The following is a 25,683-nucleotide window of genomic DNA, read 5'->3' as shown; positions in this document are numbered from 1 at the left end:
GGTAGAGTGCTTGCCTTGCATGCCTGAGGCCCTGGGTTCAATTCCTCAGCACCACATAAGCAAAAAGAAAAAAGCCGGAAGTGGTGCTGTGGCTCAAGTGGTAGAGCGCTAGCCTTGAGCTGAAGAGCTGAGGGACAAGCGCCCAGGCCCAGAGTTCAGGCCCCAGGACCGGACCCAAAAAAAAAACCAAACAAACAAAAAAAAAGATCCAAAATGTAAAAAATACAGACACTGATGAAGAATGAACAAATTACAAGACAATGCCTGTTTTGATGAGAAATTATGAGGGACTAAATTACTTCTTTAAATATCTATGTACAGCCAGAGACCAGCAGCTCACTCTGGTCCTAGCTACTCAGGAGACTATGATCTGAGGACTGCAGTTCAAAGCCAGCCTAGGCAGGAAAGTCTTGGAAACTCTTATTTCCAATTAACTACCAAAAAAAAAAAAAAAAAAAAAGCTGCTACAAGTGGAGCTTTGGCTCAAGTGGTAGAGTGCCAGCAATAAAGCTCAGGGACAGTGCTTAGACCCTGAGTTCAAGTCCCAGTACTGGTACAAACATAATAAATAAATAAATGCCTATGTCTAGCCCGGCATTGGTGGTTTATACCTGTAATCCTAGCTACTCAGGAGGATGAAATCTGAAGATCATGGTTCAAAGCCAACAAAGGACACAAAAGTCTGGAAGACTCTATTTCCAGTTAAACAGCAAACAAAGAAGAATACCACCAGTTTGGAGGCATGGCTCAAGTGGCTAAAGCACCATCTGTGAGCAAGAAATCAGAGAAGGAGAACAAGGCCCTGAGTTTAAGCCCTAATACTGCCAGGAAAGGAAAGAAAAAAAAATCTGTTTTCTCTAATCTTCCCCCACTGAGTGTCTACCTAATTTCTAAACAGATGTAAAGCATTAAAATTGTAAGTAGAGGGCTGGGAATATGGCTTAGTTGTAGAGTGCTTGTCTAGCATGCAGGAAGCCCTGGGTTCCGTTCCTCAGTGTCACATACACAGAAAAAGCCAAAAGTGGTGCTGTGGTTCAAGTGGTAGAGTGCTAGCCTTGAGCAAAAGAAGCTCAGGGACAATGCCCAGGCCCTGAGTTCAAGCAAAGAATAAACCTCTAACAAATGAAATGGTAAGTAGATAGCAAAGAAGCATGGGTATAAATCATGAGTGCTACAAACTTTCCAACCTTGGCAGTTCTGGAAATGTTTCTCCCTGAGCCCCATGCCCTGTGGGACTGGGGGAGGTGCAGGACATACTTTCTCCTCCCACCCTTGGGCCTTCCTGTGCCCCACAGCCTTTCTGGGTCTCAACTATCAAGGGGGCCTCTTCTGGGATTTAGGATTAGAGTCAGAAGGACCCACTGAGTCACAGTCACAAAGACGGGACATGTTTGCCCTAGAAAGAGCCAGCAGGTCTTAGCTGCTCTGCCTAGCCCTGGGGACTCTTTAAAATGTCTCAGGCACCTCCCTGTGGATCCAACAGTAGCTTTTCTTCTGCTAGATGTGCCTTGAAAATGATCATGCCGGCATCCACACATGGCCCCCACCCTGGCCCAGGCAGCGTTGGCTCCCAGCAAGGCTCCCAATTCCCTTGGGTCATGCTGGGCTGGCTCAGGCCAGAATCTCAATGGCAGGTGTCGAGGCTGGTTCATTAGTCTCTGCCTTGCCCGGACACAGATTAATCACAAGTGGATAGAAGCTGAAAGCTGCACAATGCAGGAAATCTTTTTTCCGAAAGCATTTTCCTGCCTTTCTGTCGGCCGCTTGGTGATTTCTATCACGGCTGCATCCCATGGGCCGCGTCAAATCTTTCAAAGGGAATCCACAATCGTGGCTGCTGGAACTCATCTATGACAATGCAATTGTTGGAAGGGACGTGGCAGCGGCCCGGCACCCCAATACTGGTCCCAAGATTACGCTTTTGTGAAGGCAGATGGCTTCTTTGTGTGGGTCCCGCACCGACCTGATGAATGTCTTCCTTCAATCACTTCCATCTCGGTGGGGCAGTGTGGCCAGAGGGAAGGGGCAGGGAGTGTGGCCAGGGCTGGGTGGGCAGGGAAAGGCCCTGGGTGAGTCAGTGATTTGGTCTCTGGAGACTTACCATGCAAGTTAGACCGCTCATGCCTGCCACCCTAGCTACTCAGGAGGCTGACTGAGATCAGGAGGATCATGCTTTGAAGTCAGCCTGGGCAGAAAAGTCTCTGAGACTCTTATCTTCAATGAATCACCAAAAAGCTGGAAGTGAAGCTTTGGCTCAAGGGGCAAAGCTCCCGTCTTAAGCTAAAAAACTAATTGAGAGCTGGAGGCCCCGAGTTCAAGCCCAGCACTGCACGTACATGCACGCACATGCGCGCGTGCACACACACACACAGAGACAGAAGAATGTGTTTTGCTGAAGGCCTACTCTGTACCAGTCTGAGAGACAGACTATTTGTACCCTCAGGGCCCCAGGCTGGGGGGGGGGGTTTAGCCTCTCTGGAGGAGGCTCGGGCTACAGATTCTGAGCAATCTACCCAGGACTGGGCTGGGCAGGCACCCTTAGAACCCCCACTCTTAAGAACCACTATGGCTTTCAGCCCCTGAAACATGACAGACGTTAAAGACAGTAAAGCAAATAGCCATTAATATTGGATGGGCTGAGATTAGCGACGGAGAGGAGGGAGTCCGTCCAGATTAATAATGCATCAAGGGTTCCTTCCAAGGAAGATAAATTATGCAGGGCACGCTGGCTCAGGCACAGAGGAAAACAATAGCTCTTTCATTTGGGGCTCAGTTGGCTCTCTGTGATGGAGATTCTCCCTGTACTGGGCCCCAGTAGTTGCTGGACTTCCTGACCCTCGGAGGGTCCTTCCTCAGTTTCTCAGCAGCAGGGGTGGGCTATCCCAGGGCTAGCCTCCACCCCTGCAGTGTGAGTCAGCTGCCAATCCACTGAACAGCCAATTGGGACCCTGCGTGTGTGTGTAGAGCCCTGGGGCTCTAACCTTGCCCTCTACCCCTCCCAGATGCCAGCCACCTCCTCTAGGCAGCATCCTCCACCAGTCTCCCAATCTCTTATCTCACATTTGTGGGGGGCGCTGGGTATCATTCACTTACTGGCATATCATGGGCTAGCTGATAGAATTTCCCTGGTGAGGGACTAGCAATGTGGCTTAGTGGTAGAGTGCTTGCCTAGCATGCATGAAGCCCTGGGTTTGATTCCTCAGTACCACATACATAGAAAAAGCCAGAAGTGGTGCTGTGGTTCCAATGGTAGAGTGCTGGCCTTGAGCAAAAGAAGCTCAGGGACAGTGCCCAGGCCCTGAGTTCAAGCCCCAGGACTGGCAAAAAAAAAAAAAAAAGAATTTCCCTGGTGAAATGATGATGATGAAGATGGATTGTGTGTGTGTGTGTGTGTGTGTGTGTGTGTGTGTGTGTGTGTGTGTGTGTGTGTGTGTGTGTGTGTGTGTGTGTGTGTGTGTGTGTGTGTGTGTGTGTGTGTGTGTGTGTGTGTGTGTGTGTGTGTGTGTGTGTGAGAGAGAGTATATATTAGGGCTTGAACACAAGGCCTTGAATTTATTTCTTGCTTGGCTTTTTCCCTCAATGCTAGTGCTCTACTACTTTGAGCCGCACCTCCATGTGCAACATTTTGCTGGTGAATTGGAGATAGGAGTCTCACTGACTTTCCTACCTGGGCTGGCTTCAAACTGCAATCCCCAGATCTCAGCCTCCTGAGTAGCTAGGATTACAGGCGTGAGGCACCAGTGCTTGGCACTAACCACCCATTTATTAAAGGAAGCCAGTGGGTGCTATGGCATCGGGGTGCAGTCTGCGCCTCTCCTTCCCAGGCTTGGGCTCCAGCTACTGCTCAGGTGTCCCTGAGCCACCAAGGAGGCAGGAAATGGATAGAGGAGCGGTCTGGATGGTCTGAGGAAGCCTTGTCTACCAGAGTCCACTCTGTCCCTTGTCCCAGGGGCTTCTGTCCATGGTTGTACCTGATGGTGTTGTCCGGATGGCAGGGGCAAGACAAGGCGCAGCCTGGGCCATGCAAGCCCTCGGGGCACAGCCGTTCCTGGCAGCTTGGACCCTTGTAGCCCAGTTCACACTCGCAGGCACCGGTGGCGGGTGAACACTGGCCTCCATTGTGGCAATCGCAGCTCTGGGAGCACTGGAAGCCGAAGGTCCCAAGGGGACATTCTTCCTGGCACCTGTGGGACACAGACTGGGCTAAGGCTGGGTGGGCTCTCTTCCTCTGCCCTTCTCCCTCTGCCCAGCATGCAACCTTCTAGGCCTCCGGGCATGGCTTGATGTGTTCTACACCTCTGGGCAGCCTCCCCAGTTCCTCCCCTCTTTTAGGAAGCTCACTCCAGTCAAGCCTCTCTCCTGCCAGGTCTCCCCAGTTTGGGGGAGGGAGGGGAGGCAGCAATGAATGTGTGCTATGCGATTTCAGTGATGCTAAAGCCTTATCTGTTGCTTTCATTTTGAAGAAAAACAAAATGTGCTATGGTGCTAGGTGCTGGCCTAGCTACTCAGGAGGCTGAGATAGGAAGATCGTGGTTGAAAGTCAGCCCGGGCAGAAACTCTGGGATGCTTGTCTTTCATTCATCAGGGACAATGCTGGAAGTGGAGCCATGGCTCAAGTGGTAGAGCAAGGGGAAAACAAGCCAAATGAGGGCATGAGGTACTAAGTTCAAGTCCCAGGACCGGCACATGCAAAAAAGAAAAATGTGCTCTGGCTTGAATCTTGTTGGCTCCACCAAAATTCACATTAAGCTTTAACCACGATGCAACAGTAAAAAGAGGTACCATCTTGGGGAGATGATTGGGTCACAAGGGCCATGGGTTAAAGCCCTTATAGAAGAGTTGGAGGGAATTAAGACAGGCTTTTTCTTGGTCCTTCCATCCCTTCCCCCACCTGAGGACCCAGAGTTTAAGGCTCCATGTTGGAGTCAGAGACCAGGCCTTCACCAGTCACCACACCTGCCAGCACCTTGACCTTGAGCCCAAGGTCCCCAGGCTTCAGAGCTGTGAAAATTGGAAAACTGGGTTTATAAATTATCCAGCCTCAGGTATTCTGTCATAGTAGCACAGACAAGACTAAGACAATACGCAAGAGAAAATTTATCATTTTGAATCCATTAAGCGCAGTGGAGTAGCAGTAAATATATTCAGACGGTCCTGCAACGATTGCCACCATCCATCTCCACAATGTTCTCATTGTCAAAAATGGGATCTCCCCCACCCATGAACGATAAACCGTGTGCTTAAAAATACATTGTAAGCACTCAGAAATCAGATAGGTCTTAGAAGGATGGCAGGACACAGTTTAATTATTGGTGTTTTTCATTCTCAGCCGTATCTGAAATAACAAGGCATCTGATCACTGGTGCGTCTTAGGCTTGATAAAGTGGGGGGTGATTTCACATCAATGTATTATTTTGGGGGAAACTTTTTGGCCACATTGGGCTCTCTCATCTTACTGGGTGATGTATTTGCTCTCCCAGGAGGGGAGAAGTCCCCACACAAGGGCTAATTTCCTCTTCCTTCCTGGGAGCAGCAAACCCCTCAATGCACGGCTGGTCTCTCTCCCTGCAGTCTGTGAACCCCTGTTTGTGTCCTGCATAGATTCTGGTGGCCTCCGACCCCAGCCCCATCCTTAGCCTTGGAAGCAGTAGATGGTCTCATTGTGAAATTGAAGAGGCTGATGTGAAGGAGAGACTTCCATCCTGGCAAATGGCTCAGAAGACATCTTTTCCCGTCAATTTTGTGTGTGCATGCATCAGAGGCCTCGTGGAGAGAAAACAGGCAGACAAGACAGGGAAAGGAGAATGGTGGATAAGGGGATAAGATAGGAATCAGGAAGGAGGAGGGCAGGAGGGAAACTGAGGCAGAAAGAAAGGCCCAAGACCAGTTAGCCTTCATAGAAACCAGGCCCCCAAGCTCACGTCTGTCATCCTAGCTACTCAGGAGGCTGAGATCTGAGGATCTCCATTTGAAGCCAATCCACGCGGGAAAGTCCAAGAGATTCTTATCTCCAAGGAACCACCAAAAATCCGGAAGTGGAACTGTGGCTCCAAGTGGTAAAGTGCTAGCCTTGAGAAAAACTTGCTCAAGGACAGCGCCCAAGCCCTGAGTTCAAACCTCAGGACTGGCGCATAACAAACAAATTTAAAAAAAAAGAAAACCTGCAAAATCCCTGTTTGCACTATCCATTCCTGCTGGCTGCAAGTGTCTTCAATGTCAGGACAGGAAGTCACCTCCCTCTCACGGGGACATTCCTTCACAGGATGTATTCTACCTAGCCATGTTTTGGGCTATGAATGCACAGCCCCCTGGAAAGCCATCTAGAAATGAAATATCGACAACCTAACCATTTACATAATCAGCCTCTTTTTATTTTTTTTCCCTGACTCACAATTTAAACAACTTATTTATTTAGAGATCAAGCAATGACTGCTAATGAATTTTACACAAAGCATGCTAATCACGAGGCCCACGGAACAGAAGGGTAATCACTGCAGGAATTAGGTTTCTACTTAAACATCTTTCCTTCGCAACCTATCAGTCTAATGCGTCCGATATTGCCATTAACCACCAGATACATTGCTCAATTAAATTACAAAATGAGCTGCAAAAACCCTCGTTACATTTTGTGTTTAATTTGCACTGGATTCTGCCTATCCACAGAGGCCTGCGTTATTACACCCGCTCAACTGTAATATGCTCGTGATGATTTGGGGGTGGTCTAATACAGCTGTCACCCACAAAATTAATGGAGGCAATTTTACAAAATGTTAAACACCAGGCAGCCCGTTTAGAATGGGAAACCCACATGGCTACCTGGTCCTTGGAATGAACTCTACTGTGGTTGATTGGCAGAGCTTGCTAGAACGTTGCTTGGTTCGGGAGGCTTCTCTGTTTTATGATCATCTGCCAGATTCTAAGAAGAGAAGCTGAGTTGGGCATCGGTGACTTGTCCATTGTTTTTGCCTTAGTTATTTTTCAAACAGGGTCTCAGTTATTATGCCCAGGCTGGCCTGGACCTTGGGCTTCCTAATTATGTTTTCCATGTAGCTGGGATGGCAGGTATACATAATCACACCCAGCTATGGGTTGTGATGGGGACTTGTGAACTTTGTTTTTTTGCCTGAGCTGGCCTGTAACTATCATCTTCCTGTCTCGCCTACCTGAGTAGCAGAGATTGCAGGCAGGAGCTACGGTGCTCTGCACTCTCAGCTTCTATTTGCTTCTATTAGCATAGAGTGGCGGCAGGTGCTCAATTCCTTCCCCAGGTAAACAAATCCAAGGCAGCTGCCTGGATGTAAGAGGTTAAACTCTGTTGCCCAGCAATGTTCAAGAGGAAGTGGAAGTGTACTCATTACCTCACTCATGTAACTGTAACCCTCTGTATAGTATCTCTACAATAAAAAAAAATTAAAAAAAAAAAAAAAAAAAAAAAAAAAAAAAAAAAAAGGAAAAGCTAGGCACTGGATACTCATGCCTGAAAACCTAGCTACTCAAGAGGCTGAGATCTGAGGATCAAGATTCAAAACAGCCAAAGCAAACAAATCCAAGAGACTCTTATCTCTAACCAGCAAAAAAATGAGTGGGAAAGAGGGAACATCTGACACTAAGCAAAAGGAAAGGAATGTACATATCACCCGATGTGAAATAAATAATTGTATTGTCAAAGCTCATAGAACTCATAAACTTTATAGACCAGGATAAAGACAATTTGCCCTGTGAAGGTTAGAATGTGTTTGTGACTTTAACTAAGTATCACAATCCTATAATACTATAAAATTTGAGAAATTTATGTGATCACTTAATCACAATAAAAAAATTGCAAAAAAAAAAAAAAAAAAAAAAAACTCTGTTGCCCAGGGTGAGGAAAGGTGAGTTGCAGTAGACAGGAGGCCTCAGAACAGTTTGCGGAGAGCTTCCTGGGCTGACAAACCTCAGCAAAGCTGAGGTTCAAATAGAAGCAGTGAACAGGGAGGCCAGCTGATCCCAACTTACCTCTCTCCCATGTACCCGGCTGTGCAGTGGCACTGTCCAGTCACATGGTCACACTGCCCGCCATGGTGGCAAGGACAGTCTTGGCTGCAGTTCTGGCCAAACGTGCCTGGTGGGCAGGGCTGTGCACACACTGCTCCCTGGAACAGAGACACAACACAGATGCCACGCCTCCTTCCACATGCCTGGGAACCACGCCCATTGGACACGCCTTGACCACGCCCCCACTAGAACACGCCCCTTCAAACACCCCTGGTGTTTCAACCACACTCTCTGCTTCCCCTATACACAGAGAGCTAGCCACACATACACACACTGGCTCCCAAGTCCTCATCTTCCACATGGGAACCCCAAGGCCAGTTTGCTCATCAGTGACTCAGCACTCATTTAGTAAGTGCCTGCTGTATACCAAGTGCTGTGTTAGAGATTAGAGGTGTTAGAAAAAAAATGAGTAAGACTTTATAATACTCCCATGTACCGGGAGTGAACTACCAGGTTTCAGTGAGAGATTTAATTAAAGACATATTTAAAGTTGGACAACTTCAAAAAAACTAACATCTGGGAACAATTCTTTTCCCCTAGCAAGAATTAATCAGGCTGTGTTTCATGCCTATAATCCTAACTACTCAGGAGGCTGAGATCTGAGGATTGCTGTTTGAAGCCAGCCCAGGCAGGAAAGTCCAAAAGACTCATAACCAATTAACCACCAGAAAACTGGACTTTGAGCTGGGGCTCGAAGTGGTAGAGCTTTATCCTTGACCCAAAAGCTTCAGGCCAGTGCACAGGCCCTGAGTTCCAGGCCCACAAATAACAAAAAAATAAAAAAAGAACTATCCAAGGAAAAGCAAACCACAGATTCTAGGAACTAGAGAGCCCAACAGAAGAAGAGAGGTGACAGGAAATCCGACCTTGACTCCAAACCCAAACAAAATTGATAAACCGAGTAGAAAGATGACTGGCATGGGCTGGGAAGGTGGCTTAGTGGTAGAGTGCTTGCCTAGCATGCATGAAGTCCTGGGTTCCATTCCTCAGGACCACATACACAGAAAAAGCCGGAAGTGGTGCGGTGGCTCAAGTGGTAGAGTGCTAGCCTTGAGCAAAGAGAGGCTTAGGGACAGAGCCCAGGCCTTGAGTTCAAGGCCCAGGACTGGCAACGAAACAAAAAACAAATACTGACCTATTTGCCATGAGGTTTTGGACTTCAGTTCAAGAGTTGTAGGGATAAATTAAACAAAACATCTAGGGACTGTTTATATAAATATGTAAAATCATTTAACTTAAACTTAGAATTATAATTCCATTGGGTCCGTAGGAGAAGGGTTGCTTGTGTTTTGTTGGTGTGTTCATGTGCTTCTAAATCTTCCTCTTTGACAGGAAGTCAATAGATGTTACAAATGTCTAAAACGAAAAAGTCAAGGAACAACAGAGCCCAGGCACTGGCGGGTGGCTCACATCTATAATCCTAGCTACCCAGGAGGCTGAGATATGAGGATCACAGTTTGCAACCAACCTGGGCAGGAATGTCTGCTAGACTCTTATGTCTGATTAAACCAGCAAGATATGCGAAGTGGAGCCGAGCTTCAAGTAGTAGAGTGCCAAAGTTGAGTGAAAAAAGCTAAGCACCCAGAACTGGCACAAAGAAAAAAAATTAAAAAATGGAATGCCTGTCATGTAGAAAAATGGATGCTAGAGGAAACATCTAGAAGGTTTGGAAGTGGCTGCTTAGAGGAGTGTGTGGGATGGACCGGATTATTCTCCTCTTGCCCTCTCCCTCCAGTATTAGCCTGGGGCTTTCTGTAACTTACACTGTTCATAGGAGTGTTAGATCTTCATCAGACATCGAGTCCACTCCAGTCCTCCGCCACCCTCCTCAGCAGTAATGATCATTTCTCTTATGGAGATCAAGGATCATCCTCTGATGAATTCATCCATCAGTTCAACACATGATTATTAAGCACCAATAAACCGCCAACCCTTGATGAGAAAGCCTGCCAGGCCAGTCATCTGTCACCATCAGGTAATTGAATTGGAATGGATGAATGGGAGGTTTTCAGCTCAGCTACACAGACCAGACAGTGAGGCTGGGGGCGGGCTGCTGGGTGTGGGCATCCCAGGAGCAGCCTCTCAGCCTCTTGAGGGTGGCGATGTGTGCTGGGGACAGACCTCTGTCACTGAACACCACAAGTCTGGAGGAGGTGTGAGGGATGAGTCTTTTCTTAGCTACTATTCAAGTCTGTTGGAGCTGCGTGGAGATGCTAACGCTGGAAACATTTTAAGGCAACTTGAGGGGGTTATATTCATGCCTCCTCTCCCCATCCTTGAGTAGCACAATGCTCTTGTGCACATCTCCTCCTCCTCCTCCTCCTCCTCCTCCTCCTCCTCCTCCTCCTCCTCCTCCTCCTCCTCCTCCTCCTCCTCCTCCCCCTCCTCCTCCTCCTCCCCCTCCTCCTCCCCCTCCTCCTCCTCCTCCATCTTGACTGGCTAGAAGGCTGCAGATTCCTGGCCTAGCCAGTACTTCTGAATCATGCCAGGAGGAAAGCATATTCAACATTCCTAAGAAATCAGAAACCTTGAGACATTGCATGTGTGTGTGTGTGTATGTGTGTGTGTGTGTACACAAGCACTAGTACTGGAGCTTGAACTCAGGGCCTAAGCACTGTCCCTTAGCTTTTTCTGTTCAAGGCAGGCACTCTACCACTTGAGCCATGCCTGTACTTCCAACCTTTTCCTGGTTAACTGAAGATTAAGAATCTCATAGGCTTTTCTGCACAAGCCGGCTTCCAACTGTGATCCTCGGGTCTCAGCCTCCTGAGTAGCTGGGATTACAGGCGTGCGCTACTAGTGCCTGGCTCAGGCTCTAGATAAAGGCCCTCCTAGCAAGGACTCCCTATGGCTGGGCAAATGGGAATGGCCCGAGGTATTCTGGGGCACGGGAGACACGACTTCCCGATAACTCTTCTCTTCAGTATCTCAATCCTTAGGGAGTTGCACAGTGGGAGGAAGCAACCATACTCCCCCAGGCCTCTGAGTGGAGTTGAAGCCCATGCAGACCATGGGTGAAATAAGACCATGGGAGATGACAGAAGCTCCCAGTCTTTCTCCTCCTTGGCTGTCTCCCTGGCCCTAGTCCTTCCTGGAAAGTTTCTCAGGCCCAAGCTGTTGCTTCATGATACCATGACTCGGCATGCACCAGGGGTATTAATAATTCATGCAAATTTGCAAGTTAAATGCTATGTCAGAAATAGAAATGCAGTTGTCTACAATAAAATTAAAAATATAAAGTCCTCACATCCAAAGGTTTCTATGGACAGACTTTCTCATTCTCTGCAAGAACAAATCTCTTGCTGTGTTGGTGTAGAGGGTGACAAATACCTCTCTGATCTGACCTCCTCCCACTCACCTGCGCACAGCATCCTCTCCAGAGACACCTTCCTAGGTTCACCGCCACATGCTGCTGCTCCCCCCCACCGTCCCATTCCACCTTACTTATCTACCTCCAAAACCCAGCCTGCCTAGCTGGGGGTCACTGGAACCTGGCTGGAGATGTCTAGACCATTCCACAAAGCTATTCAGGGTAGGAATAAAAAAACCTCTGACATCTGCCTCTCTGTTCTCTTCAGAAGAGTCAGGTGCAAGTGGCTCACACCTGTAATCCCAGCTATAAAGGGGGCTGAGATCTGAGGATCACAGTTCAAAGCCAACCTGGGCAGAAAAATCTGTAAGACTCTTATCTTCAACTAACCAGAAAGCCAGAAGCGGAGGTAATGGCTCAAGTGGTAAAGTGCTAGCCTTGAGTAAAAAAGCTAGGGATAGCGTTCAGGCTCTGAGTTCTAGCCCTAGCACATACAAATATAAAAAAGACAGACAAACAACCAGATACCAAAAGCCTGGGATTAAGGAAACAAAGATTCACATTCAAGCTGGGCACCAGTGGCTCATGCCTGTAATCCTAGCTACTCAGGAGACTGAGATCTGAGGACCACATTTCAAAGGGAGTCTGAGCAGGAAATTCTGGGAGATTCTTATCTCCAATGAACCACCAGAAAACCGGAAATAGTGCTGTGGCTCAAGGGGTAGAGTGCTAGCCTTGAGCACAAAGAGGCTCAGGGACAGTGCCCAGGCCTGAGTTCAAAACAAGCCAAAAAAAAAAAAAAAGATTTGGATCAAGCTCTACTGCATTCTAACTAGCAGACTGGCCTGGCCTAAGTCACTCGGCTCTGCTGGCCTCAAATTCCTCATCTGAGAAAGGTCATGACAGACCAGTGCTATCTAAACGGCTTTGGCAGCAAGAGGTAGAGCTTGAACTCAGGGCTTGGGCACTGCCCTTGAGCCTCTCTGTGCTCCAGGCTAGCACTCTACCACTTGAGTCACAGCACCACTTCTGGCTTCTTCTGTTTATGCTGAGGAATGGAGCCCAGGGCTTCACGCCTGGTAGGCCAGCACTCTACCACTAAGCCACCTTCCCAGCTGGATCTCGTTTTTTTATGGGAACTGTTACCTAAAGTTCTCCACGCAGAAAATTGATTAAAATGAAGCCGTGGAGGTGGGATGGGAGCCAGACTGCTAATTATTAGGCTCCATACTTCCACCCTTCCCCCTAAGGAGCCATGGGCTTCCACGGGGAACACAAGAAATCCTTTGGTCTTGATCAATTACTTCCAGTGCAGCCGCATAGCCTTCCTCAAAGTTATCTGGGGAGCTTATTACACAGAGATCCCAGAAGGGCTTGTGAGAGCTGCCCCGCCCCCTCTGTATTCATGTTTGGCCAATACTGGGGCAGAGGATCTCCAAGGTCATTTCTTGCCGGGGTTTGAGATGGCTTCCATGAACCTGTAGGTGTCTCTCCTGTCTGCCCCAGACTCTGGTGTCCTCGGCCTCCAGAAATACCATTCTTTGCTCAGCAGCCTGGTCTCAACCCTGGGGAGGGAGATGGGTATGTCCCAGATCTGCCCTCAAATAAAGAACATCATGGGAGACACAGACAGAGCCTTAGCCTAAAAGGCAGCCTTGGTGAGCCTGCCCAGCTTTGAGGATCTTAGGTCTGCAGGAGAGGGACACACAGGACTTCGGTGGCTGAACAGGGCTGGGGGGGGAAGGGGGGGCTCTACGGGTAGAAGGTGGTATCCACAGATACAAATCTAATTGTATGCTGGTGGCTCATTCTTGTAATTCTAGCTACTCAGGAGTCTGAGATCTAAGGCTTGTGGTTCAAAGCCAGCCCCAGCAGGAAAGTCTGTGAGACTCTTATTTCCAGTGAACCACCAGAAAAATCACAACTGGAGCTGTGGCTCAAGTGGTAGAGCACTAGCCTTGAGCAAAAAAGGCTCAAGGATAGCACATAGGCCCTGAGTTCAAGCCCCCGGCTGACAAAAATAAAAATAAAAAACCAACAATTGCAAACTGTCTTTTTTTTCTTTTTTTTTGGTCGGTTGTAGGGCTTGAACTCTAGGCCTGGGCGCTGTCCCTGAGCAATTCAGCCCAAGGAGAGAGCACCACTTCCAGTTTTCTGTTGGTTCATTGGGGATAAGAGTCTCATGGACTTTCCTTGTCTGGGCTGGTTTTGAACCTCCAACTTCACATCTCAGCCTCCTGAGAAGCTAGGATTACAGGCATGAGCCACTGTCCCTGGCTGTAAACTGTGTCTTTTTTTTTTGCTTGTCGTGGGGCCTGAACTCTGGGCCTGGGCACTGTCCTTCAGCTCTTCAGCTCAAAGCTAGGCTCTACCACTTGACCCGCAGTGCCACTTCCGGCTTTTTCTGTTTATGTGGTGCTGAGGAATCGAACCCAGGGCCTCATGCATGCAAGGCAAGCGCTCTACCACTGAGCCACCTTCCCAGCCCCTGTAAACTGTGTCTTTAGAGCACTTCAGACACACATGATCTCATCTGAGCTCCCAACCACCAAGGCAGCCCCACAGGACAGGGCTTGCTGTAGCTAGATCTGGTTTGAACTGGAGAAGCAGAGACCAGAGATACGGAAGCTTCTGACAGAGTCATCATGGGACATTAAGTCCTAGAGTTTTGGGCCTCATGTGAAGTTACGATTCCTCCCCTCTCCTCCATGAGTCCCCCTCAATGGCTTACCCCTCTATGGGACAGCCAGGTCTGCATTCAGAAGCACTTGGAGAAATTGAGAAAATACAGATTCTGAACCTCACAAAACCAGAGGAGTATAAGAGGAGAGGGTGACATTTTATAAGTTCCAGTGAATCGTATTTTGTGGTGGTGTCTCCTCCTTCCCAGCCCTTTCTGTCATATCTGGCAGCCCAGATGAATACCTATGCCTAAAGACATAGCCAAATTTTATTTATTTATTTATTTATTGTCGGTTGTGGGGCCTGAACTCTGGGCCTAGGCCCTGTCCCTCAGCTCTTCAGCTCAAGGCTAGCGCTCTACCACTTGAGCCACAGTGCCATTTCCAGCTTTTTCTGCTTATATGGTGCTGAGGAATGGAACCCAGGGACTCATGCATGCAAGGCAAGCACTCTACCACTGAGCCACCTTCCAGAGCCATTTTTTAAAAAAAATTTCTTGGTCAGTCCTGGGCCTTGAACTCTGGGCCTGGGCCCTGTTTCTGAGCTCCTTTTGCTCAAGGCTAGATCTCTACCACTTGAGCCACAGCTCCACTTCCAGACTGGTTTCGAACCTTGATCCTCAGATCTCAGTCTCCTGAGTAGTTAGGATTACGGATGGGAACCACCGGTGCCCGGTTTGAGAGAGCCCAGTTTTATGAAACAGGTTCAACTCTTTTGTTGACTCAGAGAGATTAAGTCACTTTTCTTAGGCAACACAGCACCTAGCGATGTCTATTCATGGTACTACTACTGCCAGTGTTTAATGGGGCCTTGTGACTATCACTGGGTGGGAGTACTCAGGATGGGGAAGGAATTGACCTTCTCAAGGTATATGTGAGAGATGCTCAGACCTTTTACAGCACCCCCACACAGATCCTGAAGGTCCACTTACCATCCAGCCTGGAGGACACGCACACTCGCCGGTGATGTGGTGACAGGTGCCCCCATTCTGGCAGGGGCAGCGCAGCTCACAGTGAGCTCCATGGCTTCCAGGGGGGCACAGCTCCTCGCAGCTACATGGAGAAGCAAGGTGTAAACAGCCACATTCCTACTGCAGCCTCCTGCTGCCAATCCCCATGCCCAGAGCTAAGAACTGATGTACCCCACAGGCAAGAACCCTAACAGGGTCAATGAAGGTTGCAGTACTGCTTCCGGCCAGCAGGGGGCAGAAGAGCTTAGAGATAATATATTAAGGTGCAGCGAGCTTGGGGCAACACAGATGAGCTGACACATGTCCAAGCTCCAGAAGGTTCCTAGCTAGCTGCCGTGGTGAGCTCTGGACCCTATTGAAGGGTGGGGGAGGAGAATCTGCCTGGGTCTTGGTCTTAGGTTAGAACTTTTGGCTCAAAATTGTCCTGGGAGCTGGCCAAAAACAAGACCTAGAAGAACCTCAGTCAGGGTTCAGCTGAAGTGCTTTGGAGGTTCCCAGACAATGAGGATTCTCCAGGGAACTGGGGCTGCTTGGGGGGGTCTCACCAGAGAAAGTGTGGTGGTGGTGAGGTGGGCGGGGGAGCGGGAACAAACACAGTAACCTAATCTGCACAGCATCCAGGGGAGGGCTCTCGCTCCTTCCCTTTCTAGATCCGCAAGGGTCCATCAGGCGCAGCTGAACACAGTGGTTCAGGGGTTAAAGTCAAGAATTTCAAGCGGAAGTCTGCGCAGTTTGCCAGGAAAGGGCCCGTGGGAGTTGATCCATGAGCTCCTCTGGGCTTGAGAATTACTACCTATGCAGTCTCTGGAGGACCACCAGTGACCCCGAGGCGTAGATCTGAGCCCATGTGTGGGCCAAGCCTGGGCATGTTAGACTGCTAGGCTTGGGGTCCGAATGCGGATGTGACAGCCCAGATTATTTAGCCCTTCCTCTCGCTCCCACCACCCAGAGCCAAAAGGCCCTGGGAACTCAGAAGGCGCGGTGAGGGGCGACCAGACCACGCCCCTTCACAAAGCCCCGCCCCTCACAAGGCCCGGTCCCATTCATTGACTCCCTTCCCAATCCTGCTCCATTCACAAAACTCCACCCAGATCCTGCTCCTTGCAAGGCCCCGCCCCATTTACTGACCACCAATCCCCGCCCCTTCGCCCAAGCCCCACCCGTTCAAAGGCTCCACCCAAGCCCCGCCCCTCACAAGGCCCTACCCCAGCCACTATTTCCCAAACCCCGCCCCCTTTGCTGACTCTACCAATCGTCACCTCTTCACACAAGTTCCACCCATTCGCGGGCTCCACCCAAGCCCTGGCCCCTCGAGAGGCCCCGCCCCCTCCAGGCCCCGCCCCTCCGCGCTACTCACTAGACGCCGGTGTAGCCCGGAGCACAGTGGCACTCGCCCGTGCGCGGGTCGCAGCTGGCGCCGTGGCGGCACTGGCACGGCAGCTGGCAGCCCTTGCCGTGCGTGCCCGGCGCGCACAGCTCCTCGCAGCGCCACCCTCGGAAGCCGGCGGCGCACACGCAGGCGCCGGTGATGGGGTTGCACAGGGCGCCGTTCTGGCACTGGCAGCGGTTGCTGCAGTGGGGACCCCAATGGTCGCTGTCGCAGCCTGCAAGGGAGGACGCAGTCAGGGCTTGCGGGTCCCCCTGGAAGGGGAAGGGGGGATCTGGACCCCATGTCCACGCGGTCTTCCCGTCCCTCTTCCGACCAGATAGAAGGCTGCGTGCGGGGTGTCTGCGTGGCAGCATGGACACCTGTAACCCACATCCGTAATTCCGCTGCCACCCCCAAGTGCCGGTCCAGGTTTATTTCTTTTCCCTTTTTTGGGGGGGGGGGCGAGTTGGACTCAAACTCTGCATCTGATGCTTTCTCTCACTAGCTGGCTTTCCACCACCTGAACCACGCCTCCGACCCCTCCTCGGCAGGTTTGCAATGCTGGAGTCCCCAGGTCTGCCCATCAACCAACCTTTTCATGGTTGGCACCCCCTGTTTTCTGTGACCCTACTGCTCAGTCCATCCCAGCCCCCGCCCCCCCCCCATGTCTCTCCATTTCATCAGTGCCTCAGGCCTTGGGCTGTCTGATCTTCAGTTTAATTGCATTACTGTGTAAGCAGCCAGCATCCCAAGGAGCAGGAGAAAGAAATGCTTCCCTGGAGTTAATAGACCAGCCTTTGAGATCTTTGCCTGTAATTAAATGTTTCCAAGAGTACTCGGCAGCTGTAGAGAGGGACGGAATGACAGTGCCAGGGGAGGGCTGCCCAGTCATCTGCCCCCCCTCTCTCTGCCCTCCTCCTGTACATATAGGATACATATATATATATATATATATATATATATATATATATATATATATATATGCATATAGGTGTGGCAAACTATGGCCTTAATCACTGGAATTCTGGTATAGGGCTGGAGTATGGAGGGCAGGTATAGAAAGACGGACCCATTGGAGAAGAGGTCCAATGTATTGCAGCCAGCTAAGGAGACTAGGCAAGCTTCCTAAGAGAGAAAGCAGGGCCATGGGCTTTAAAGATTGTCTCACTTCAAAGTCTGATAAGGGTGACTGCTCTGTGTGTGTGTGTGTGTGTGTGCACGTGTGCGTGCACGTGCGTGTGCACAGGTGTGTTCAAATCAGGGCCTGGGTACTGTCCCTTAGCTTTTTGCTCAAGACTAATGCTCTACCACTTGATCCATAGCTCCACTTCCAGCATTTTGGTGGTTAATTGGATATAACAATCTCACAGACTTTCCTGTGGGCTGACTTTTTAAAACATGATCCTCAGATTTCAGCCTCCTGAGTGGCTAGGATTACAGGTGTGAGCTACTGTGCTTTCAGCACAAAACATCCCACATTCCCTGAAGCCCATCAGTCCTGGGGGCGGGAGGGAGAAAGCTGCTAGTCACTCTTCTACCTGGACACTGGGGTGATGATTGGGGTGGCTCTCTGTGCTCCAGGTTTCTAGGGTTTAGGCACTCAGAAAGGAAATGCCAGGTAGGGGGGTGAGGTGGGGCTGGAAAGTGTCACTGGGGTCAGTAGGCTCATTATGGATAGAGTGGAATTACTTTGGCAGCTAAAGGATTGGTGGCAGGATCACTCCATCAGCTCCATCAATCTCCTGGAAGTCCCTCCTGCTGGCTGACTGGGTCATGTGGTCACTCCTATACAGCCTGCCTATCTTCCTTAAGTAGTCACGACTACTGAGTCCCAGAATAGCCTTCACACACACTCTGGCTCATCTCTTCTTCATCTGTACTCTCAAGTATTCACACACAGAAACAGATGCCACATTGTAGGTGGTTGTAACTTGCACTTCCCGCCTGTATTATAGAAAAGCAAAAACCTAGTAACACTTAAGAGTTATACCCTCTGCTTAGGCTGACAGAGGCTTGCAGGTGAGACATTGTGGCCTTCAGCGCATCCCAGTCTCTGGGATACACAGCATGCATAAAAGAATCCCAACCTGACACCTGTAACCCTAGCTACTAAGAACTGAGGATCACAGTTTGAAGCCAGCCTGGGCAGGAAAGTCCTTAATCTCCAATTAACCAGCAAAAAGCTAAAAGTGGAGGCATGCTGCAAGTGATAGAGCTCTAGCTTTGACAAAAATGCTCAGGGACAGTGCCCAGACCCTGAATTTGAGTCCCTGGATACACAAACACACACACACACACACACACACACACACACATTTCTTTTTTTTTTTTCTTTTTTTTTCTTTTTGTCAGTTGTGGGGCTTGAACTTGTGGGACTTGAACTCTGGGCCTGGGCACTGTCCCTGTACTCTTCAGCTCAAGGTGAGCGCTCTACCACTTGAGCCACAGCCCCACTTCCAGTTTTCTAGTGATTTATTGGAGATAAGAGTCTCACGGATGTTCCTGCCTGTGCTGGCTTTGAACCACGATCCTCAGATCTCAGCCTCCTGAGTAGCTAGGATTACAGGCATGAGCCACAGCGCCCGGCCACACTGGCATTTCTCTACCTCCTTTGTTGCCATGAACATGTAGTTGATTCACTGAGTTTAGTGTGTTTATGATGTGACTCGACTGTAATAAAAACAAATTCCTGGCCAGGTACCACCTTACATATATGAATATCTAACATACATGGATATCATACATGCATGAACCTCTGACATACAGGAATGAAACTTACTCCTTTCAAATGTGATTAAGATCTGCTTTCCTCATTTTATAGACAGGGAGACAAAGGCTCAGAGAAGGTTCTAGCAGGGCAGGCCCAAGTTTTTGGGTTCCCAGTTCCCACTTCAGGTAAGTGGGACTCTTTCTAGAGAATATCCCAAAGGAGGGACCTAACGGTAGCATGGGACAGGGGACAGGCTGCAGGGACTCTGCCGAGACCAGACACTTCACCAGCATGTGACACCTTGGGATCAAGCACACCAGGCTCCATTTTGTTTGTTGGGACCACAGCTCCTGCCAAGGCCTTGGCGCTATTAGAAAGCATTAAGAATCTGAAGCCAGGGGCTGGGAAGGTGGCTCAGTGGTAGAGCGCTTGTCTTGCATGCATGAGGCCCTGGGTTCGATTCCTCAGCACCACATAAGCAAAAAGAAAAAAGCCGGAAGTGACGCTGTGGCTCAAGTGGTAGAGCACTAGCCTTGAGCTGAAGAGCTGAGGGACAGCACCCAGGCCCAGAGTTTAGGCTCCACGACCAGACCCAAAAAAAAAAAAAGAATCTGAAGCCAGCCAGGCACCAGTGGTTTATATCTGTAAATCTAGCTATTCATAAGACTGAGATCTGAGGATCCTAGTTCAAAGCCAGCCTGGGCAGGAAAGTCTGATAGACTCTTATTTCCAATTAATCACTCAAAAACCAGAAGTGGAGCTCAAAGTGGTAGAGCACTCGCCTTGAGCAAAAGAACTTAGGGACAGAACTCAGGCCCTGAGGTCAAGCCCCATGATGAGAAAAAAGAAAAAGAAAAATAGAATCTGAAGCCAGTTGGTCCTCGGTGCAGCCTGGTAATATTGCTATACCTGTCTTGCCAATGGACCTGCCTGACCTGGCCTGGCCAGACCCAGTAGGAAACAAAAATGCTTCCTAGTTCCTGCAACTTCCATTACTTTAGTTGTCTACTCACCTTTTCCCAAGCACCTACTCGTGCTGAGAGGTGACTTCCTTCTTGGGATGAACAGACCAGTATGAAAGTGCTGGAATGGGGGTGACTTCAGACATTGGAGAACTCATGTACACACACTTCTAGAAAGCCTGATGCCAATGACTTCTCTCGTACCTTACACTGTGTGTGCGCGCGTGTGCATGGGCGCATTCGTATGGTGGGATCTACATTTTTCTATATGTGCAGACTATGGAGCTTGAACTCAGGGCCTTATACTCTTGCTTGGCTTTTTTGCTTAAGTTTCTACCACTTGAGCCATACTTCCACTTTTTTTTTTTGGTCTGTCTGTTTTTGCTGGTTAAATTGGAGCTAAGAATCTCACACTTTTCTGCCTGAGCTGGCTTCAAACCATGATCCTCAGATCTCAGCCTCCTGAGTACCCAGGATTACAGGGGTTGAGACACCAACTGCCTAGTTTGTGATATATCTTTCCCCCAAATGGAAGAGATCAGTAACTAAATTAACTCAAGAGGATAAAATTATGGGAAATACAAGTCGACTCTGTGTAACCTGGGACCACATCTCACACATAAACGAACCCCCGAATCAGGCACTAATGGAAAACCATCAGGTACTGTGTCATCGTGGAGTAGGAAGGATGGCTGTTTAAGCCCAGGCTGGCTGCCAGCATCCTGGCATCCTCTCCCATCAACACCACACCATCACTGGCAAGACAGCAGGTGTTAGTAGCTTGGACTCCAGCCACTTCCTCGCTGTGGGACTGGGGTAAGTTTTGTAACTTCCTGCTTTTCTTCCTTCTAAAAACAGCAGCCTCTATAATAAACAAGAAAATCCACTTTATACCTTTATCCTATGGCCTGGCACGAAATAACTGGTCAATCAACCCTAGCTACAAATCAACAAGCCTGTCCATGGGAGGTCAGAGGGGAGGAGAATGGTCAAGTCTTGCTCCTTCATGAGGATCAAGGAGCACACAGGCCAGGATCCCGAAGCCTGGAAGGGTCAAGGAGGAAGCGATGAATGGCCACGCTTTGCGTCTGGGTGCCCCTGGATCCTCCAGCAGCTGCTCAGAGAAGACTCAAGTACCTGGAGGTCCGCCTAAGGCGTGTATAATTGGGAAAAGGTGTGACAGGAAGACACAGTGGTGTGAGAGGTGACAGTCCAAGGCAGAATTGGCCAGGGTGTATGACTGTATCTGTGAGAGAAGATCAAGACCTGTTGCAATTATGGCATGACCCTTTCATTCACCTTGAGGACAGTGGGTAAGCAGCTCTGTCTCATTTTCTTGTCATTGCTGGTGAGTGGGATTTCATTTATTTATTTATTTTATTTACTTATTTATTTATTTTGTTGGTCATGGGGCTTGAACTCTGGGCCTGGGCTCTGTCCCTGTGCTCTTCAGCTCAAGGCCAGTGCTCTACCAGTTGAGTCACAGTGCCACTTCTGGTTTTCTAATGGTTTATTGGAGATAAGAGTCTCATGGAGGGCTGGGAAGGCGGCTCAGTGGTAGAGCGCTTGCCTTGCATGCATGAGGCCCTGGGTTCGATTCCTCAGCACCACATAAGCAGAAAATCAAAAAAAAGCCAGAAGTGGTGCTATGGCTCAAGTGGTAGAGTGCTAGCCTTGAGCCTTGAGCTGAGGGACAATGCCCAGGCCCAGAGTTCAGGCCCCATGACCGGACCCCCCCAAAAAAAGAAGAGTCTCATGGACTTTCCTGCCTGGGCTGGCTTTGAACCGTGATATCTCAGCCTCCTGAGTAGCTAGGATTACAGGCGTGAGCCACCAGCACCAGGCAGTGAGTGAGCTTTTTAAAATAATTATTAATTATTATTATTGTTGTTGTTGTTGTTAATCATGGGCTTGAGTTCAGAGCCTAGGCACTGCCCCTTAAGCTCTTTTTGCTCAAGGCTCTACCACTTTGAGCTGTAGCACCACTCCTGGTTTTCTGGTGGTAATTGAAGATAAGGGTCTCACAGACTTTCCTGCCTGGCTGGCTTTAAACCCTGATCCTCAGATCTCAGCTTCCTGAGTAGCTAGGATTACAGGTAGAAGCCACCAATGCCTAGCTCTGTGTGTGTTTGGTAGTGGGGCTTGAACTCAGAGCTTTATACTCTTGCTTAGCTTTTTTTTTTTTTGCTAGTCCTGGGGCTTGAACTTAGGGCCTGGGTACTATCCCTGAGCCTCTATGGGTTCAAGACTAGCGCTTTACCATTTGAGCCACAGTGCCACTTCCAGCTTTTTCTGGTACATGGTACTGAGGAATCAAACCCAGGGCTTCATGCATGCTAGGCAAGCACTCTACCACTAAGCCACATTCCCAGCTATTGCTTAGCTTTCTTTCTCTTTTTTTTTTCTCCAGTCTCAAACTTTTCCACTTGAGCCATACCTCCACTTCTGGCTTTTTACTGGTTAATTGGAGATGACAGTTTCACCAACTGCTGCCCATGCTTCAAACCATGATCCCCAAATCTCAGCCTCCTGAATAGCTAGGATTACAGGCAGGAGCCCCCCCTTGGTGTCCATCCTGCTTTAAGTAAATTTTGTACATAATTGGCATTTATCCTCATGAACCCTAACATTTTCCCCCATTTAATCACTCTGGGGAGAAATATCTTTCAGTTGCACTACACGCTTCCCTGCTTCCCTAATCAGAATATTTTAAATGGAGTGTGACCTTTTCCTGTCCATTTGGATATGAGCTCCAAGTAGCTTTGCTTTTTCAATCTACAAATGTTTTTCTGTTTATTTGCATGGCTTCCCACTGTGTCAGAGCTGCTGTTACATGTTTTTAAGGACCCAATAAAACCTGTAGACATGGCTAGAGAGGTAGCACAGTGGTAATATTCTTGTCTAGCATGCTTAAGGCCTTGGGTTCAATCCCAAGATCTAACAAGAAAAACCATCATAAGAAAAACAAAACCTTTCTTCATACATATCTGATACTTTAGTTGGATGGACATCAAGATGTATCCCTTGTAATCCCAGTACTGAGGGTGATTTTGAGTTCAAAGTCAGCCTAGGTGAGTAATCCCAGTACTGAGGGTGATTTTGAGTTCAAAGTCAGCCTAGGTGACATAGTGAGACCCCCTGTCTCCAAAGACCAGGTGCCAGGGGCTCAGGCCTGTAACCCTAGTTACTTAAGGGGTTGAGATCTGAGGTTAGAAGCCTGGACAAGAAAGTCTGTGGAGGGGCTGGGAAGGTGGCTTAGTGGTAGAGCGCTTGCCTTGCATGCCTGAGGCCCTGGGTTCGATTCCTCAGCACCACATAAGCAAAAAGAAAAAAGCCGGAAGTGGCGCTGTGGCTCAAGTGGTAGAGTGCTGGCCTTGAGCTGAAGAGCTGAGGGATAGCGCTCAGGCCCAGAGTTCAGGCTCCACGACCGGACCTGCCCCCCCCCAAAAAAAAAAAGAAAGAAAGAAAGTCTGTGGAGCTATGGCTTATGTGCTAGACTGCTAGCCTTGATCATAAAAGCTTAAGGGACAGTGCCTAGACCTTGAGTTCAAGTGCCAGGTCTGACACAGGAAAAAAAAAGAAAAGAAAGAAAAGAAAAAGACAAAACAGCACGTATTCCTTTTGACTCAGCGTTAACCATTCTGATTTAAACTAAATGACCAAAGGTGGTAGGGAAAGAGCAGAAGATCTTTGAAAAGCTCTAGGCCAGCCAGGCAATGGTGGCTCATGCCTGTAACCCAGGCTAATCAGGAGGCTGAGATTTGAGGATTGTAGTTTGAAGCCAGCCCTGTGAGATTCTTTTTTTTTCCTCTTGTCGGTCGTAAGGCCTGAAGTCTGGACCTGGGTGCTGTCCCTCAACTCTTCAGCTCAAGGCTAGCGCTCTACCACTCAAGCCACAACACCACTTCTGGCTTTTACTGCTTGTGTGGTGCTGAGGAATCGAACCCAGGGCCTCATGCATGCAAGGCAAGCACTCTACCACTGAGCCACCTTCCCAGCCCCCCAGTCTGGGAAGGTATTCTTACCTCCAGTTAACCACCCAAAAACTAAAAGTGAAACTGTGGCTCAAAGGTAGAGCAGAAAAAGCTCTGGGATAGTACCCAGACCACACCCTGAGTTCGAGTCCCACAACTGACATTAAAAAAAGAGAGAGAGAAAAGTTCTAGGCCAGCACTTCCTTCCCTTACTGCTTCTCCCCATCTCCTGCCCCCTACAGCCTCGGTTCTCATTGGTCCTCATGGGGAAATGGGTAGGAGGATGTTGGGCCAATGAGAGAGTGGAAAAGAAGGATGGGTCTTCCCTATTATAGACACGGGAGTCCACGGGGAGGAGGGGTGGCCTGAGGCAGTGAAGTTTGAGAGGGTGAGGGCTTTCCACTCAGCCCCTGTGTCTGGGCCAAAGCTCCTATCCATCCCTGGGCAGCCCCCTGTCCCTCTCTGGGCCTGTTTTCACATCTGTAAAATGGCAGCTGTAGATCCACAGTTCTTGCCTGGAGTATGGGACATTTCTCAAGAGGGCGCCTGGAAGTGGAGGGAGGGTCACGTCATCACAAAGGAGGGCAAGGCAGGGCCTGCTGGGGTGCTGACACAGGGAGCCTCTGCTCTGTCTCCACTTGAGAAATGGTCCAGAGGATGGGGGGGGGGGGGCGAGAGGCAAATGTTTTGTCTATGTGGAAAAGACGAATGCCAGGCAGTTATCCAAGCTCTGAACGGAGCCATCGCTCACTTCCCTATCTCTCCCCCATTCCCACGGTCAGAATTAAATATTCATAGACCAAGGTGCTGTAGATTAAAACCCAAATCTCCTGACACCATGCCTAAGTCTGCAAGATGCTGACGACTCAGAATTCCTGCGATGCATCATTAGCTCTTAGTGATCTCTTTATTACACTTCTTCCCTCCGCTGTTACTTAAGTATCAACTATAGCTACCTTAACCCCCAGGTAGGCAGCGTGTCCCTCAGTCCTCTAGGGCAAAGGGAACAATGGGAGGGGTCCCTTAAAGGCAGAGGGAACTAATTCTAGCCCTGAGTGCTTGTTTGGGGGCTGGTGCACGTCACCTGGGCCTCCATACCTACTCTTCTTACTGTCCCCCAAGCTATGTGTTCAGCTCCTGCCAGCTCCTCAGAAGATCAAGTAAGACCACCTCATCTCCCATTTACCATTAAATAACAAAGCAAGGATTCTCAACCTTGCTTCCAGACACATACTGAACTAGACCATGTTTGTTTGTTTGTTTGTTTGTTGTAGGGCTCTCCTGTGTACTGCAGCCTTAGACCACTACCCACTACATGCCTGTAGCCTTCCCCGCCTCCTCCTGACATCACTGCAACATCCAGAGACAACCAGATAGTGACAAATGTCCCCTGGGGACAGAGTCACCTCTAATTGCAAAAGCAGGGTTGAGGGTCAGGTGTGTCTCTCCCTTGGCAATGTGCTTACAGCTGGCATTCTACCATTTGAGCCACACCTGCAACGTCCGGCTTTTAACTGGTTAATTGGAAACAAGACACTCTCAGATGTGGCCTGAATTGGCTTTGAACCTTGATCCTCAGATCTCAGCCTCCTGAGTAGCTAGGATTACAGACGTAAGCCATCAGTGCCCGGCTCCATTCATTGTGTGTGTGTGTGTGTGTGTGTGTGTGTGT

General features: G+C 49.2%; 1 protein-coding gene across 7 annotated transcripts in view; it reads right to left on the bottom strand.

Moving 5' to 3' along the window:
* Megf11 (multiple EGF like domains 11) overlaps nucleotides 1-25,683 on the bottom strand; it is a 281,143-nt gene that overhangs the window by 48,458 nt on the left and 207,002 nt on the right. For all 7 annotated transcript variants that reach the window (XM_069995095.1, XM_069995096.1, XM_069995098.1 and 4 more), the window contains 4 exons: nucleotides 16,354-16,600; nucleotides 14,958-15,078; nucleotides 7,996-8,132; nucleotides 3,972-4,184 (listed from right to left, as the gene is read on the bottom strand). In XM_069995095.1, the coding sequence (XP_069851196.1) occupies nucleotides 3,972-4,184; nucleotides 7,996-8,132; nucleotides 14,958-15,078; nucleotides 16,354-16,600 (718 nt within the window). The remainder of the gene's footprint in view (nucleotides 1-3,971; nucleotides 4,185-7,995; nucleotides 8,133-14,957; nucleotides 15,079-16,353; nucleotides 16,601-25,683) is intronic.

The sequence above is a fragment of the Dipodomys merriami genome, unplaced genomic scaffold (assembly GCF_024711535.1).
Source record: "Dipodomys merriami isolate MVZ:Mamm:240054 unplaced genomic scaffold, mDipMer1.0.p SCAF_48, whole genome shotgun sequence".
Lineage (NCBI taxonomy): Eukaryota > Metazoa > Chordata > Mammalia > Rodentia > Heteromyidae > Dipodomys > Dipodomys merriami.
This window is presented reverse-complemented; position numbering and strand designations above follow the sequence as displayed.